The sequence below is a fragment of the Nicotiana tabacum genome, chromosome 11 (assembly GCF_000715075.1).
Source record: "Nicotiana tabacum cultivar K326 chromosome 11, ASM71507v2, whole genome shotgun sequence".
Taxonomy (NCBI): Eukaryota; Viridiplantae; Streptophyta; class Magnoliopsida; order Solanales; family Solanaceae; genus Nicotiana; species Nicotiana tabacum.
In genome coordinates this window covers 68,893,616-68,910,028 of record NC_134090.1, presented here as the reverse complement: position 1 = coordinate 68,910,028, position 16,413 = coordinate 68,893,616, and the positions used below count along the sequence as shown (strand labels likewise).

The window sequence follows — 16,413 nt, the reverse complement described above, 5'->3', positions numbered from 1 at the left end:
CCTCTTAGTATTGAAACTTAATATCAAGTGATCGTATAATTCTATTTTCTACATTTGATTAACTTTGTATATTATTAAAATAAATTAATCTTGCATATATAGGATTAACGAAACAGTTCTTACTAATTTTCATGTGTAATAATTCTCAGTAATTAATATATTTTTTATATATAAAAGGGAAATTAATGTGGTATTCCAGGAATATAAATAGTAACTAAGAATATTTTTAGATTAAAAGTAATATAATTAATGCATCTTTTTTCAAAACAACAAAAATATATAAGAAGGAAACATTAAAATTGTAGCAAGTTGGGAGAGACTTGGACAGCCTAGTCCCACATCGGCCAAGAGAGATAGATTCTCCACTTTATAAGCTCAACACATTCGCCCGCTGCCGCGAGCTTCGCTACTAGAAGCCTCTGGCATATTGATAAAGGAGGAGTGTTTGCATATAATTAGAAAACTAATTAATAGTTAATAATAAATTATAGTTGTTAGTAATTACTAAAAATAAAATAATATTGTGGTGCCTGTGTGGGGTTCGTATACAAAACATATAATATGTGAGGAGTTGCGTTAAATAAAAATTAATTTGAATAATAAAATACTACGACAACAATTTATTTTATTGTCTAAAGGTTCTAAATATTTATTTGGAATTTTCATGGGGTTCTTGTAGATATTTCCCTATGAAAATTCGCGAAAACTCACTTTCATAAAAATTTTACCAAAAGTTTCATGTGAATTTTTAGAATTTTCCACGAAAAAATCCGCAAGTAATTTACATGCAGATTTAAAATCCCAGGTAATTTAATCCCCAGGTACGTTACCTGTGGATTTATAAATTTCGCAGGTAATAATTACCCACGAAGGTTTTTCCATCAAATCTTTTTTGGAAGGAAAATTTGCAGGAAACTAAGTTTCCTGCGAATTTTTCTGTGTAATCCCAGAAAAATCTCCATGTAATACGTGATTTTCTTGTAGTGTTAGGCCGTCCTCTACCTCTTATTGTGCCTTCCACAATCAGCCGCTCACACCTTCTTACTGGAGCATCTGGGCTTCTCCTCTGAACATGCCCGAACCATCTGAGCCTCGCTTCCCGCATCTTCTCATCAATGGGAGTCACGTGCACCTTCTCCTGAATATCATTATTCCTAATCTTATCCATCCTAGTGTGCCCGCACATCCACCTCAACATCCTCATTTCTGCTACTTTTATCTTTTGAATATGTGAGTTCTTAACAGGCCAACACTCAGCCCCATACATCATGGTCGGTCTAACCACCGCTTTATAGAACTTACATTTGAGTAGCGTTGGCACTCTCTTGTCGCACAAGACTCCAGATGCTAACCTCCACTTCATCCATCCTACCTCAATACGGTGTGTGACATCCTCGTCGATCTCCCCTCCCCCGTGGATAACCGAACCAAGGTACTTGAAGCTGCCTCTACTTGGGATAACCTGTGACTCAAGCCTCACATCCACGTCCACTTTCTCCGGCTCGGCGCTGAACTTACACTCAAGGTATTTTGTCTTCGTTCTGCTTAGCTTGAAACCCTTAGACTCAAGCGTCTGTCTCCAAACTTCCAATCTCTCATTAAATGTGGCTTATGTTTCCTGATTTTGTTAATTTTATTAAATACTTTATTAATTTTAGTGTCAAATATTTTTCTTTAAAAAAAATTATAAAGAAAAAGAGGGAGAGCATGTGTGTATTGGGAAAAAACTGAGTCTGAATATTGAAGATGACGTGTCATGACACGTGGACTGGTCAAAAGGTCAAAACGCAATAAATAGCCAAGAGGCACGGGCGACAACAGATAGGGGAAAAAGAAAGCAACATAGGTGTGGACCATTACTAAAATAGGTACGAGTCTCGTACCTATTCGAGTCGTTTAAAGATCAAAGATCAGAAGAAGTTGAAGACACGAATCTGATGACATAAAAGAGTCTAAATACAGCATTAAATGTCAAATACGTTAGAGAATCTGAATTAAATAGAAATGGTTGTGTAACGTTTCTTTTAAATATCATTTATTGCTCATAATTGCCTCATTAAGACAAAGACATTATACCTTCTCCTAGAGTCAACTATAAAAGGGGAAAGACTCAACATCTGTAAGGACACGAAATATTATTGAGATCTTACTGAAATACAAAACTATTTACTGCTTTACCATCATTCTCAAAAATATTTTATTTTCGTCTCCTGATTATCAGTAACCCGAATTTCTTTCTAGCTTTGACCAAAGACTCAAATTTTTGGTTAAACAAATTGGTTCCGTTACCGGGAATCTGATAATCTTTTCTTTTAAGCTACATCTTGTCCATTGTTATCACCATGTCAAACAACAACACCAACAATAACAATAAAAACACTTTGGGAAACCCTGAAAATTAAATCCATCAAAATCAAGGAGATTTACATAACATTGAAGTGGTTCCCTCTCCTCAAAATTCATCACGTCAATCTCGTGAAGGCACTCCTGAATCTCGTGCTGATCAACATGAACAATCTGAACACTTTGAAGGTGGTACAAATGAAGCTTTACAAAAGCTAATTGATGCACAGGTCGGCAAAGCTCTCCAGGCTCTAGTTAGTCGATTGCCTGCTGCACCACCCACACCAACTCCTAATAATAATACATTGGAGAATCCCCGTTCTAGTCTTGTTAATTCTGAAAATGGAGGAACCACCAGTGAACCATAGGAAGGGGAGCCAGGTAATTCAAATAATTCCTATTTGCAAAATTTAGTACTAACCTTGCAGAATTAGATTAAGGAACAAAATGAACGTATTGAGCAAATCCCTGAAGTTCTGCCTGTAATAAAAGGAGTTGACATGGACAAATACTCACAACAACCTTGGAAGCCAAGTGTTGCTCCCCTTCCAATTCCGAAAAAATTCAAAATGCCTGACATCCCGAAATATGATGGTACTACAGACCCACGTGACCACGTGACTGCATTTACAACAGGCGTAAAAGGCAACGACTTGACCAAACAAGAAATTGAATCAGTACTGGTCAAGAAATTTGGAGAAACACTCACCAAGGGTGCATTAACCTAGTATTCTCTTTTATCTGAAAATTCTATAAATTCTTTTGCTGAGCTTGCAGATTCTTTTATTAAAGCACATTCGGGAGCACAAAAGGTTGAGAAAAGAATGGAAGACATTTTCAAAATCAAACAAGGAGATTCAGAGTTGCTCAGAGACTTTGTTGATAGATTCCAGCGTAAAAGAATGACTCTACCCCGTGTGCCTGACAACTGGGCTGCAATAGCTTTTGCAAGTAATTTAAATGACAAAAGTTCTGAAGCCACGAGAAGACTCAAAGAAAGCCTTCGAGAATTCCCTGCAACCACGTGGAATGATGTTTACAACAGGTATAGTACGAAGCTGCGAATTGAAGAAGATACCGTACCTAAGTTTCATCATGAAGAAAGGGGTGGTTCCGTAAGATTAGAAACCGAAAAAAGATCAGGTAAAAATAGGTACGATCCATATATGGGACCTATAGGAAAAGACCCACGGTCAAAATAAGATAGCCAGCAATATGATCAAAAATCGAGGAATAGGGACTCTGGTTCTTCATCGAAATTCAGAAATGATCGGAACAGACAAGAGTCACGAGATGATGACAGGAGTTTAAAGGCACGGTTCGGCGGATATAACTTTAATGTCACTACCTCCGAGCTCGTGGATGTTTTGAGAAGTATGGGGGATAAGGTGCGGTGGCCAAAAGAGATGCGGTCAAATCCAAATAGACGCAATCCAGATCATTGGTGCGAATTCCACAATGATCACGGGCACAAAACTTTAGAATGTAGATTCTTGCAGAGTGAAGTGGACCATCTATTGAAGCAAGGGTACCTCACTGAGTTATTTAGTGAAAAAGGTAAACAAGCCTATATGAAAAATAGGCAAGAGCCACCAAAGCCTCTTTCACCCAAGAGAACAGTGAATGTGATAAGTGGGGGAGAAGATATTCACGGCATAACCTACACAGCCTCTAACGAGGTTTCTAAAGTAACAATTACACACGGGAAACGGGTACGGCAGGTTTTAGAAAATGAAAGTATTTCATTCGATGATGCAGATACCGAAGGAGTGATAACTCCGCATAATGACGCACTGGTAATATCTTTACTTGTACATGATACTAATGTAAAATGAGTTTTGATTAATCCAGGGAGTTCCGTAAATATTATACTACTAAGGGTATTGCGTGAAATGCAAGCTGAAGACAAAATGATACCCAAGGCGCATACCTTGTCAGGCTTCGACAATTCAAGTGTGGTAACAAAAGGAGAGATAATTCTAACAACCTTTGCTGCAGGTGTTGTTAAAGAAACTAAATTTCAGGTGGTAGATATGGAAATGGCTTACAATATGATCATGGAGAGACCGTGGATCCATGATATGGATGATGTCCCATCAACTCTACATCAAGTTATTAAATTCCCATCACCATGGGGAATTTGCCAAATTTGTGGGGATCAGCAAACAGCCAGGAGTATCAACGCTGTAACAGGTACGAGCACTGTAAATAAAGAAAAATATCAATTACAGGAAACAGTTGAAGGATTCAAGGATCAAACCTCAGTTGAACAAGAAAAGACGGATTTAGACTCGAGACCTGATACAATTCAAGAACCTGAAGAGAATGAAAATATCAAAACAACAATTGAAGAACTCGAAGTTGTGATATTATTCGAACAGTGGCCTGAACGGAAGGTTTACATTGGAGCCAATTTAAGCTCAGATATGCGAGGTATGTTGATTAAATTTTTAAAAGCTAACGTGGACTGTTTTGCTTGGTCCCATGCTGACATGACAGGGATACCACCGGATGTGATGACTCACAAATTAAATGAAGATCCATCCTTTATACCAATAAAGCAAAAGAAAAGAAAGCAAGGGGCTTTCAAAAACCAGGTGATTCAAGATGAGGTCCAAAAGCTATTAAAAATTGGGTCAATCCGCGAGGTAAAGTACCCCAATTGGTTAGCCAACACAGTTGTTGTACCTAAGAAAAATGGTAAGTGGTGAGTCTGTGTAGATTATACAGATCTTAATAAAGCTTGTCCAAAAAATTCTTTTCCTTTACCACATATAGATCAGTTAATTGATGCAACTGCAGGACATGAACTTCTAAGTTTTTTAGATGCATATTCAGGGTACAACCAAATTAAAATGGACCCTAGTGATGAAGAAAAAACTTCTTTCATTACAGACAGGGGGACTTACTGTGATAAAGTAATGCCCTTTGGTCTCAAAAATGCTGGGGCAACCTATCAAAGGTTGGTCACCAAAATGTTCCAAAATTTTTTAGGAAAGACAATGGAGGTATATATAGACGATATGCTCGTCAAAACCCAGCAGTCTCATGATCATATTTCTCATCTATCTGTTACATTTGAAATTTTGCGAAAATTTAATATGAAACTCAACCCAGAAAAATGTGCATTTGGAGTTGCATCAGGTAAGTTTTGGGGTTTTCTTATTTCTAACCGTGGTATTGAGGTAAATCCTTCTCAGATCAAAGCAATAGAAGAAATCCCTGATATCCTTACTAATAAAAAGGAAGTTCAAAGATTAACGGGAAGAATTGCAGCTTTGGGGAGATTTATTTCCAAATCCTCAGAAAAGTGTTTTAAGTTTTTCTCTGCACTCAAAAAGCAAGATCATTTTGAATGGAATGAAGATTGTCAACAAGCCCTTAGAAATTTGAAAGCTTATTTGTCAAAACCACCGTTATTGGCAAAACTAAAGGTGGGAGAAAAGCTTCTCATCTATCTGGTTGTATCTGAAGTTGCGGTAAGTGTTGTTTTAGTCCGTGAGGACCAAGGTAAACAATCTCCTATTTATTATGTAAGTAAGTCCTTATTAGATGCTGAGACACGATACCCACAGCTAGAAAAGTTAGCATTAGCTTTGATCATGACATCTAGAAAATTAAGACCTTATTTTCAAAGTCATCCCATTATTGTAGTTACTGCTTTTTCGCTTCAAAATATTTTGCATAAACACGAACTGTCAGAAAGATTAGCAAAATGGGCTATAGAACTAAGTGAATACGAAATCATTTATCAACCCAGGACCGCTATAAAATCTCAAGTACTAGCTGATTTCGTGGCTGATTTTAGTCAGGGGATGCATTTAGAAGCAGAAAAAGAATTACAAGTTGTTAATGGTGCAAACCCGGGGACTTGGGTTTTATTCACTGATGGTTCATCTAATATAAAAGGAGCAGGTCTGGGTATAGTTCTCATACCACCTACGGGTGAAATTATTAGGCAAGCTATAAAATGTCATTCTATAACTAACAATGAAGCAGAGTACGAAGTTGTAATTGCAGGTTTGGAATTGGCAAGAGAACTCGGCATAACACAAATTATAATCAAGAGTGATTCTCAACTCGTGGTCAATCAAATGCTGGGGACTTATATAGCCAGGGAAACTCGAATGCAAGAATATCTCGAAAAGGTACGGGATCTAATTAAGCAATTCCAAACTTGGAAGGTAATGCAGATCCCAAGAGATGAGAATGTGGAGGCAGATGTTTTGGCTAATCTCGCATCTGCAGCTGACGTAGCAAACGACGCAAATGCTTCATTCATACATTTATTTCATTCCGTTCTCGAACCCGATAAGAATAAGGTAAATTTTAATCATCTAACATGTGATTGGAGAAACGAAATTATTGTTTTTTCACAGCACGGAACCGTGCCTATTGACAAAGGGAAGGCTCACGCGCTTTGCAAAAAAGTCGCTCGATATTGTTTTTATCAAGGAAATCTTTATCGAAAGATGTTCGGTGGACCACTAGCACGGTGTCTCGGACCCTCTCAAACAGAATATGTGATGAGGGAAGTGCACGAAGGACATTGTGGAAATCACGCAGGGGGAAGGTCGCTGGTAAGAACATTGATTCGAGCAGGATATTATTGGCCTAAGATGGAAGAAGAGGCAAACAGTTTCATGTCCAAATGTGATAAATGACAAAGATACGGCAATAATATGCACAGACCAGCTGAGTTACTACACCCTGTTATAGCCCCGTGACCCTTTATGAAATGGGGAATGGATATCGTAGGTCCACTTCTACAAGCAAAAGGTCAGGTAAAGTTTCTACTTATACTCACGGATTATTTCACTAAATGGGTAGAAGCAGGAGCATTTAAATAGGTACGAAAGAAGGAAGTTAAAGACTTCATATGGCGAAATATAATATGCCATTTTGGAGCACCAAAGGAGATCGTGTGTGACAATGGACCACAATTCATAAGAGCTCAAATCACAGAATTTCTTCAAAGTTGGCAGATTAAAAGGATAACGTCTACGCCATACCATCCAGTGGGTAATGGACAAGCGGAATCCACTAACAAAGTCATTATCAACAACTTGAAGAAGAGATTATAGGAATCAAAAGGTAATTGGCCTGAGGTATTACCTGGAGTATTATGGGCTTATCGTACAACGACAAAAACAAGCACTGGAGAAGCACCATTTTCAATGGTTTATGGTGCGGAAGCCTTAATTCCAGTTAAAATAGGTGAACCAAGCACACGGTACGTTCGGGCAACGGAGGAATCTAATGATGAAGAGATGCGGGTCAACCTTGATTTGCTTGAAGGAAGAAGAGAAGCTGCATTGATAAGAATGGCAGCACAAAAGCAAGTAATTGAACTATATTACAATAGGAAAGCACGCCTCAGAGTTTTCAAAATTGGGGACTTCGTGCTTAAAAAGGTGTTCCAATCTGCAAAGGCTGCTAATTCAGGAAAGCTAAGTCCAACGTGGGAAGGACCATACAAAGTTCGTGACATTGCGGGAAAAGGAGCATATGAGTTGGAGACAATGGACGGCAAAGTTTTACCCTCACATTGGAATATCGTCCATTTAAAGAGGTATTACTTCTGAGAAAGTACCCACAGTCAGGTATCGCCATGTTAAAAAATTTTCTTTTGAATTATTAAGGTTTTACTAACGATTTTAGATGCTAGGCAAAAACCCTAACTCGTGCCAAATGATGAGTCACGACCTGCAAGGCAAAATGGAGTGTTCTAAAATTCCCAGCCCAGGGTTACAATTAATCTGATGGAAATACACACGAGTTAGGCAGTCTTCATCTATAATCACACCTCCGAGTCCCGTATCTTTTTTCTGTTTCAGGAAAAGGATCAAATAGAAAGAAATAAACAAGTGCTCGAGGCTTCATACTTCAACGCTCAAACACTTGGGGGACTACATATTATACACAGATATGTGTAGATAAACAGATACGAATATCGAACAAAAGTCGGCCACAAAGAGACAAGTGTTGAGAAAAAGTTACGAAGTCTTCAGCATTCATCATCGTGTTCAACAAACACAAGACATTCATCATAATGTTTTTCCCATGAGAACAACAGAGTCATCTCTCAAACTCATAAACGAAGTCACCTCTCAAATCCTTCTTAATATATAAAGATAGGGTCTTGGCTATGTACTAAAACAGGTTATGAAGAAAAACCTTGTTTATTTTATATTATGTAAAAATCTGTTACAAGAAAAACAGTTATGAGAAAGTCATAGATGAATTTTAATACATGTAATAGTCAAAAAAAAACTTGTTAAAGTTCATGAATAAAACTTGTCAAAGTTGTTTCATACAAAACATGTGTATTCCTATTTCTTTCATCGTATTATAACACCATTGTGAAGTTGAGACGTCTTCTTCATTAAGTGTCGATAAAATAAAAGGGCCCTCTTTTATAAACCTCATGTTAATAAGTCATGAGAAGAATTATAAAGCATTTTCAAATGATAAAAATGCTAAATTATTCTATAAGTCCTAAATAAGTAAGGAAAAGGCAAGAATAGAACACATTGAAGTACTAACAAAACTTCTTAATATAATTAAAAAGACTAAGTAGAAACTTAGTCAATAAAAGTTTATACAAGTGCCCCATTATGATAACTGGGGACTTTCACCAAAAAATCCCTTAAAAACTAAGGGATAAAACCATCATCCAATTGAAGGGGTTAGCACATCAGAAGTTGCAATATTAATTTCACTTTCAGCCACAGGCACGGTGGTAACTTCTGAAGAAGAAGCAACAGGAACGGTTTCAGCTGAGCTTGAAATGTTAGGATCAACGAGGGAAGCAAGAGTCACGGAAGCTTCAACTTCCATAGACTGAGTCATAGAAGTTTCACCCTCTGAAGCTGGAATTGCAACATTTTCAGCTTCAACTGCCATAGCAACGGCTTCTTCATTTAAAGGTTCTTCAGCCACGGGAGCTTCAATTGACGGAGAGGGAAAGTCAAGTGGTTGTTGGGTTCTCTCAATGGTCTCTAAAACTTTGGCCAACTCTGAGTTTAAATCAAAGTTTTCTTGACTGGCCTTCATTAAAGCATCACGACGAGAGTTTAGAAAAGCCCAACTCACCTCTATATTAAAATTCTCCTCAAGAAGTTCATACTCCCTTTCCCACATAGCAAGATCATTCTTTAACACTTGATTTTCAGCTAAAGAGGATTCAAAGGATGCTTCAAGGGAGGCATGAGAACTCTCTAAGGTACGTACCTTATCAGAAGAGATTTTTAAATCAGCTTGAGCTTGAGTCAAGCTTTGCACTAACTCCCCTGCATACTCTTCTTTCTTGGCCAAGAGTACCTTAAGTTCTCTGATCTCTTCACTACAATTTGATAGTTGTTCTGAAAATGAACACTCAAGGCGCTCCTTATCTTTCTCAAATTGGCTTGAAGAAGCCTTGGTAACTGCTAGCTCAGAAGTCAGACCTCGCTTTTGTTGCTCCAGGAGATTTCTACTCTCTAGCAATTCTTCTATAGTTCCCTGAGCATTCTCAAACTGCTCTTTCCAATTGGCTGCTTCTAGCTGTGCTCCCCTGGCTATTTCCTCAGCCTCGTGGATAGACTTTTCAAACTCACGGGCTTTCTTTTCCAGAAGGGAAATTCTTCCCATCAATTCTGTACCAATGAGGTTAGCCTGCAGTGACAATTCATAGAAATAAGAAATTTTTTTAAAAAAACTTGTTAGTAAGTAAAGGAAGAATACCTTCAAAGTAGAATGAACAATGTCATTCATCAAAGTTAAGCAACTATGGCTGTCCATCTTCTTCTTCTTAATATCTCCAATCAAAGGCCTAAGCCAGTCATCTGCTCCACCAGACTTCCTTAAAAGGCTGTTGTTAGCAGGAACTTCAAGCGTAATGCTCATCATAGCCAAGCTTCTTCTACTAGAACCCTCCTCTGCATATTGAACAAAGGAAGGGGGAGCTATACAATGAATAGTGGTAGAAGAAGTGAAAATAACAGGAGTCATAGGACTCGAAGCAGGTAAGGGAGCAGAAGTAGGTAAAGAAGCAGGAAAAGAAGGAATGGGAACAGAGGAAGAAAGAGGAACTTCATCTAAAACTAGACCTAGTTCTCCACTTTCAAAACCACCAACGAAGAGACGATGAATAGATTCGTTGTTGTCCCTCGGAGTGGTTTCATCTTCAGAGGGAATGTGAACAGGTTCAGTAAGAGAGGCACAGACAGGGGTAAGTTCAACTTTATTCTCGGAAACTATGCGTCTCCTGGCTCTTGGTCTAGCTATCAAAGAGGTGTCTTCGTCTTCATCGTCCTCAGAATCTTCTTCTACAACTTTCCTCTTTGACAGCTTAGCTTGTGTTCTCTCTACAGAAAGAGAAGTACCAGAAGAGGCTCGAAGGGCAGTAGCCACTTCGGTTGTCATTCCTCGAATAGCAAATCCTGACAAAAAGAAGGATTTTAAAAAAAAAAGAAGTTAGAAAAAATAAAGAACTTGTCATACGAAAAATGATAAAGAGATGCATACCGTGAGTCTTCACTTTCCAACCATGTAAATTGGAAATGGATTTCCACGTTCTCGCCTCCATAGGCACGACTTTCATGATTAAATCTACCCAACCACGGAAATTAGGAACGGGTTCCACATCTCCCATGGTTGCTATAGAAAAGCAAAAAAGGATGAAATTAGAAAAGAAGTTTAAATTCTTAAGAGGTAAGAACGGTAAGTAAAAAAAAACTTACGAGCAAAGTTCCACTTCTCAGGGAAGGGGATATTTGTTTCACCCACCAAATCAACTGTGCGTACCGCAACATAACGAGTGTACCACCCGTGGTCCTTGTCATCTTCAGGGCTTACTAAGACCCTTTTACTTCTTGCAGTTAGAGTAAAAACTCCATTGCGAAATAACTTGGGGTGGTAAAGATGAATAAGGTGGGGAAAGGAAAAATCAACACCGGCTTTAACAGATAAATACCTCAAACAAGCCACCATTCTCCATACAAGGGGACCAATTTGTCCCAAACAAATTTTGAAAAAACGACAGAAATCAAGTATGACTGGGTCAATAGCAGGAATAAATCCCAAAGTGAAGGGGTAAGTATAAACAAAAGAAAATCCAATCCTAAAAGAAGATATTCTTTGATTTGGATTAGGGATTACTATACGAAAATCACTTCTCCAGTTGCAATCTTTTCGAACAATAGAAACCAAAGGTTCAGTGATTAAAGAAGGAAAAGTGTCAGTTTTCTCTAAATTGACAACTTGCTCACGAAGAGATTTCCTATCATTCTCAAAAGATAGGTCGTTGGGTACTATTTCCTCAACTAAAGGCTCTTGAAGAGGCTCAGGAAGTTCTTTACCTTTAGAGAAAGATTTCTTAGTGATAGAACCTCTGGAAATAGTACCGGAGCTAGAAGAAGGCATGACAGAACCAGAGGCACCACCACGAACGGATCTTAGGCTACGAAGCCTGCCTCCTCTTCCTCTTCTATGTCTTACAGGGGCATTGGGGAAGCTATCAAGAATTGGGATTCTTTTAGGGTTAGGATTCGGAGATGCCATTGCAGAGAAAAGGATGAACTCAAGGAGAAAGGAGTAGTAAAGGATCTGTTAAGGGTTTATGAAGAAAAGGACAAAGGGAAAAAGGATATATATGTATATAATAGCAACCGTCAAGCAAAGAAGTGTAATGATGGAAAGCCTATAATAAAGGCAACTATCACTTCGTGAATATAAGGGATGAATAAACCTTGGAAAAAGGTTGCAGAATTACAAAACCAATCGGAAGGTGACACGTGTGCAGAGCATTAAATAGAAAAGACAACTGGGGCGTCAGTACTGTCATAGCATTGATTACAACAAAAAATTCCCTTTTTGTGAAGGTCCACTTCCCAAATATTTAATGGATAAATAAATGGAAAGTGGGGGGACTATCTGTATTGGGAAAAAACTGAGTCTGAATATTGAAGATGACGTGTCATGACACGTGGACTGGTCAAAAGGTCAAAACGCAATAAATAGCCAAGAGGCACGGGCGACAACAGATAGGGGGAAAAGAAAGCAACATAGGTGTGGACCGTTACTAAAGTAGGTACGAGTCTCGTACCTATTCGAGTCGTTTAAAGATCAAAGATCAGAAGAAGTTGAAGACACGAATCTGATGACGTAAAAGAGTCTAAATACAGCATTAAATGTCAAATACGTTAGAGAATTTGAATTAAATAGAAATGATTGTGTAACGTTTCTTTTAAATATCATTTATTGCTAATAATTGCCTCATTAAGACAAAGGCATTATACCTTCTCCTAGAATCAACTATAAAAGGGGAAAGACTCAACATCTATAAGGACACGAAATACTATTGAGATGTTACTGAAATACAAAACTATTTACTGTTTTATCATCATTCTCAAAAATATTTTATTTTCATCTCCTGATTATCAGTAACCCGAATTTCTTTCTAGCTTTGACCAAAGACTCAGATTTTTGGTTAAACAATGTGGTTGAAGATTCCTGTGTAAAAGCAAGCTATGTTATTTGTAGAACTGGCATATGCCATGTGCCATAAAATTGGGATGAAGTTGTGGGTCTTCACATGCCCACCAGACATCACAAAAGCGTATTCATTTTCTTGGGCCTTAAATATTGGAGGTCAAAGACATTAATGCCCCCTATCCTAAGCAGACATTAGTGCCCCCTATCCTAAGCAGACATGTCGTCCAGTGTCTGCTAAATCTCTCTTATTATAAGATAGTAGATAGATATGAATACGTACAAGGAGCTGGTCAATAATTTCCAAGTTGCAGGGGCTATTTTCATTTTTAAAGTTTAAAATAGTAGGGCGTCGACAGAATTTAGGTAGAGGGGTTGTCTGAGGTGGATTTTAGAACTTAAACGTACGATTAGTTTGAAGTTTGAGCTTTCATCTTCGTAATTTATTAAATTCGCACCAAAAAACGATTTTCATTGGTCTATATATAATTTATGATATTTTTAGGCCTTAAAATCTTCTCATCACGTGTCTATGTCCATTGCTGTCTGCTTAGTTGAAAACTGTTACAGCTTCCTTGAGATTTTGAAGGACATATTTAGTTAAATAATTTAGCTTTTGTTTGACTATAGATTTTACTTATGTTTTTCTCAATTTTTTAAAAAATATTATTTTTTCATTGAATATGATAAGTTTTTGGAAAAAAAATTGAATAATGTTTTCAAGTTTCAAAAACAGGTTTAGGGATTTTATCTTCCACTCACAAAACTTCAAACTTTTTTTCAAATATATATAATGCATGTTCAAATGCAACTTCAATTTTCAAAAATTATTTTTTAACACAACTTCAAAAATCCTTTTGTCAAGTTTCAACCAAATCTATATCCAAACGCTAGCTAAAAAAATTGTCATTGATCTGGAAACCGTATTTCAATGCCGGTGGACAAATTTCACATTGGGATCTAGAAAGCATATTTCAATGCAATTCAGTAAGGAAATTTAATTACCAAAATAATGCACTTTTTAAATATTACATCCTTATCTATTAGGGTTTAATTGATCCGAAAATTATTTCAAATTACGCGTTTATAGTAGGATTGTAGTAGATTAGCATCGTATAGTTTATTTATTTTTTCCATTAAATGCCCTTAGCAGCACATCAAGTATAAGGACAATTTTTTCCTTTCAAAAATATACATCTCAGCCAGAGAGAAATCATCTCTAGGCACTGTTCCTGCCTCCAATCTTGTGACGGGATTAACTTGTATAGGAAATCATCCATTTATACTGAGATTTATATTCCTGCATTCTCTCATCCACTTTTACGAATAGTCAAGCGGAAAATCATACGAAAAATAATACTGTACACTATAATTTGTAATTCTTCCCATATTAATACCATGAAAAAATTAATATTAAAATATTAGTCAAATTTCATGTCATTGGACTCTCGAGAAGTAAAACATAACAGATGATTTGGGACGGGAGAAGTGAAACATGACAGATGATTTGGGACGGGGAGAGTACTTGTATTCAAATATACAAGCTATTGGTGGCTTTAGATGACAACTCAAAACAATATAATTCTCATTAGAAATGTCAGTCATGAGTTCCAGCGAGCTTCTCCAAGCTCAAGCTCAAACCTGGAACCATATTTTCGACTTCACAAATTCTTCAGCAGTAAGATGTGCAGTTCAACTGGGCATCCCTGATGTCCTCTACAAACATGGTAAGCCAATGTGTTTGTCTGACCTCTTATCTCAACTTCCCCTCCATCCTTCGAAAGTTTCCTCCATGCCAATTTTATTGCGGCTTTTAGTTCATTCTGGTTTCCTAAATCAACATGAAAAAGATCATTACTATTATTCTCTTACCCCAGCTAGTCGCCTTCTTGTGAGGAATGAGCCCTTGAATATTAGGTCACTCTTGCTTATCAACCATGAACCATTCCTTCAAAAAGCATGGTTTGAGTTAAGTAGTTGGTTCCAAAATGATTTCCCTACTGCTTTTCATACTGCTCATGGCAAATCCTTCTGGGATTATTTCACGGAAAAACCAAGACAAGGAAGTGACTTCAATGATGCAATGGCTAGTGATTCAAGATTGATAGCTGATGTTTTTGTTAAGGAGTGTAAACATGTATTTGAGGGGTTGGAGTCGTTGGTGGACGTAGGAGGTGGAACTGGCACTGTAGCAACAGTCATAGCCAAAGCTAACCCTACCATAAAATGCATTGTATTTGATCTCCCTCGTGTTGTAGCCGATCTCAAGGGAAGTGGGAACTTGGAGTTTGTAGGAGGAAGTATGTTTGATGAGATTCCTCATGTTAATGCAATATTACTCAAGGTAAAAATTTGTAGCTTCCTTTTGTTATTTGATGTTTCTTATATCTTTTCTCGTCATTAATTATGTCTCACCATCAGTTTGTGTTTTTTTGTGCAATGTCAGTTCCATTAATTAGATGAATCTCGTCGCAATATATGACTTCAGAAGCTTATTTCCTTGTCTAATAGCTCTAAAACAAAATTATGTATTCCCTTTCCTCCAATTTATGTGGTAACAATTTCCTTTTTGTCCACTCCAACAAAATAGCAGTTTTAATTTCTAGATTTTGGAAAGAATTTAACTTAAAATTCTCATTGTATCTTAATGAGAAGCTTTTAAAGTCTAATAAATATTTATGGCTTGTTTTAGACTGTCACAAGTTTCAAAAGTGTTTTTTCTTTTTTTAAACTCCGTGTTAATTCAAACTTTGCTACGTAAAGTTTTTGTGAATGGGAGGGAGTATATTATAATTAGTTATTGAGAACGTTCTTTTGTTTTATGTTGCCGTTCATAAATTTCTTCTTTTATATCTTCAGGTAGGATCTGTTCTTGTAAAACTTTTTGAAAACTTGTAAAAACTAAATCTTGTACATTCATTACGTTGTTTCCTTCCCTTCTCCCCTTGAATCCGCTGGATCTACTGATCAAGTTTAATTATTCATGGTTGAACAGTGTATTTTGCATGACTGGAGCGACGAAGATTGTGTGAAGATACTGAAGAAATGCAAAGAGTCAATTCCAAGTAGGGATAAAGGAGGGAAAGTGATAATTATAGACATTGTGATGGAGGATCCGACGCAAAGCGACGAGTTTGTTCGAGCACAACATTCCATGGACTTGCTGATGATGATTCTTTTTGCTGCCAAAGAGAGAACTAAGAAGGAATGGCAGAAGCTCTTCACTGAAGCTGGTTTCACTGAATGTAAAATAACTCCCTCTCTTGGCTTAAGATCTCTCATTGAAATCTATCCTTAGCCTGAAGCAGTCTTGACTACAAATCGTAATTTATTACGTTAAATCTTACTACTGCTAGTGCTTATTTTTTTATTTTGCATAGTATTGTTTACCGTGAAAATGATAATAACAATTAAATTTATAAATGGGACTCTAAAAATACGTGATTTATTTTTATGCTAGTTGTTAAAGCAGTTGATGCTAAAAGTATGAAGTTTTAACGATGAGATACGAGCTAAAACGGGGCAGTAATAAAATCGAGGTGCTTGCTGCCCGGGCTTCGGACGGGTCGATGAAGGACTCGGGGTCGATACCCGGCG

General features: G+C 37.3%; 1 protein-coding gene across 1 annotated transcript; it reads left to right on the top strand.

Annotated features, from left to right (window-relative positions):
- The first annotated feature begins 14,305 nt into the window (after window positions 1-14,305).
- On the top strand, window positions 14,306-16,149 carry LOC107832519 (myricetin 7/4'-O-methyltransferase 2-like). Its single transcript, XM_016660384.2, has 2 exons — window positions 14,306-15,160; window positions 15,812-16,149. The coding sequence occupies exons 1-2, from the start codon at window positions 14,411-14,413 to the stop codon at window positions 16,112-16,114; spliced, it is 1,053 nt and encodes a 350-aa protein (XP_016515870.1). The 5' UTR covers window positions 14,306-14,410; the 3' UTR covers window positions 16,115-16,149.
- The last annotated feature ends 264 nt before the right edge of the window (window positions 16,150-16,413 follow it).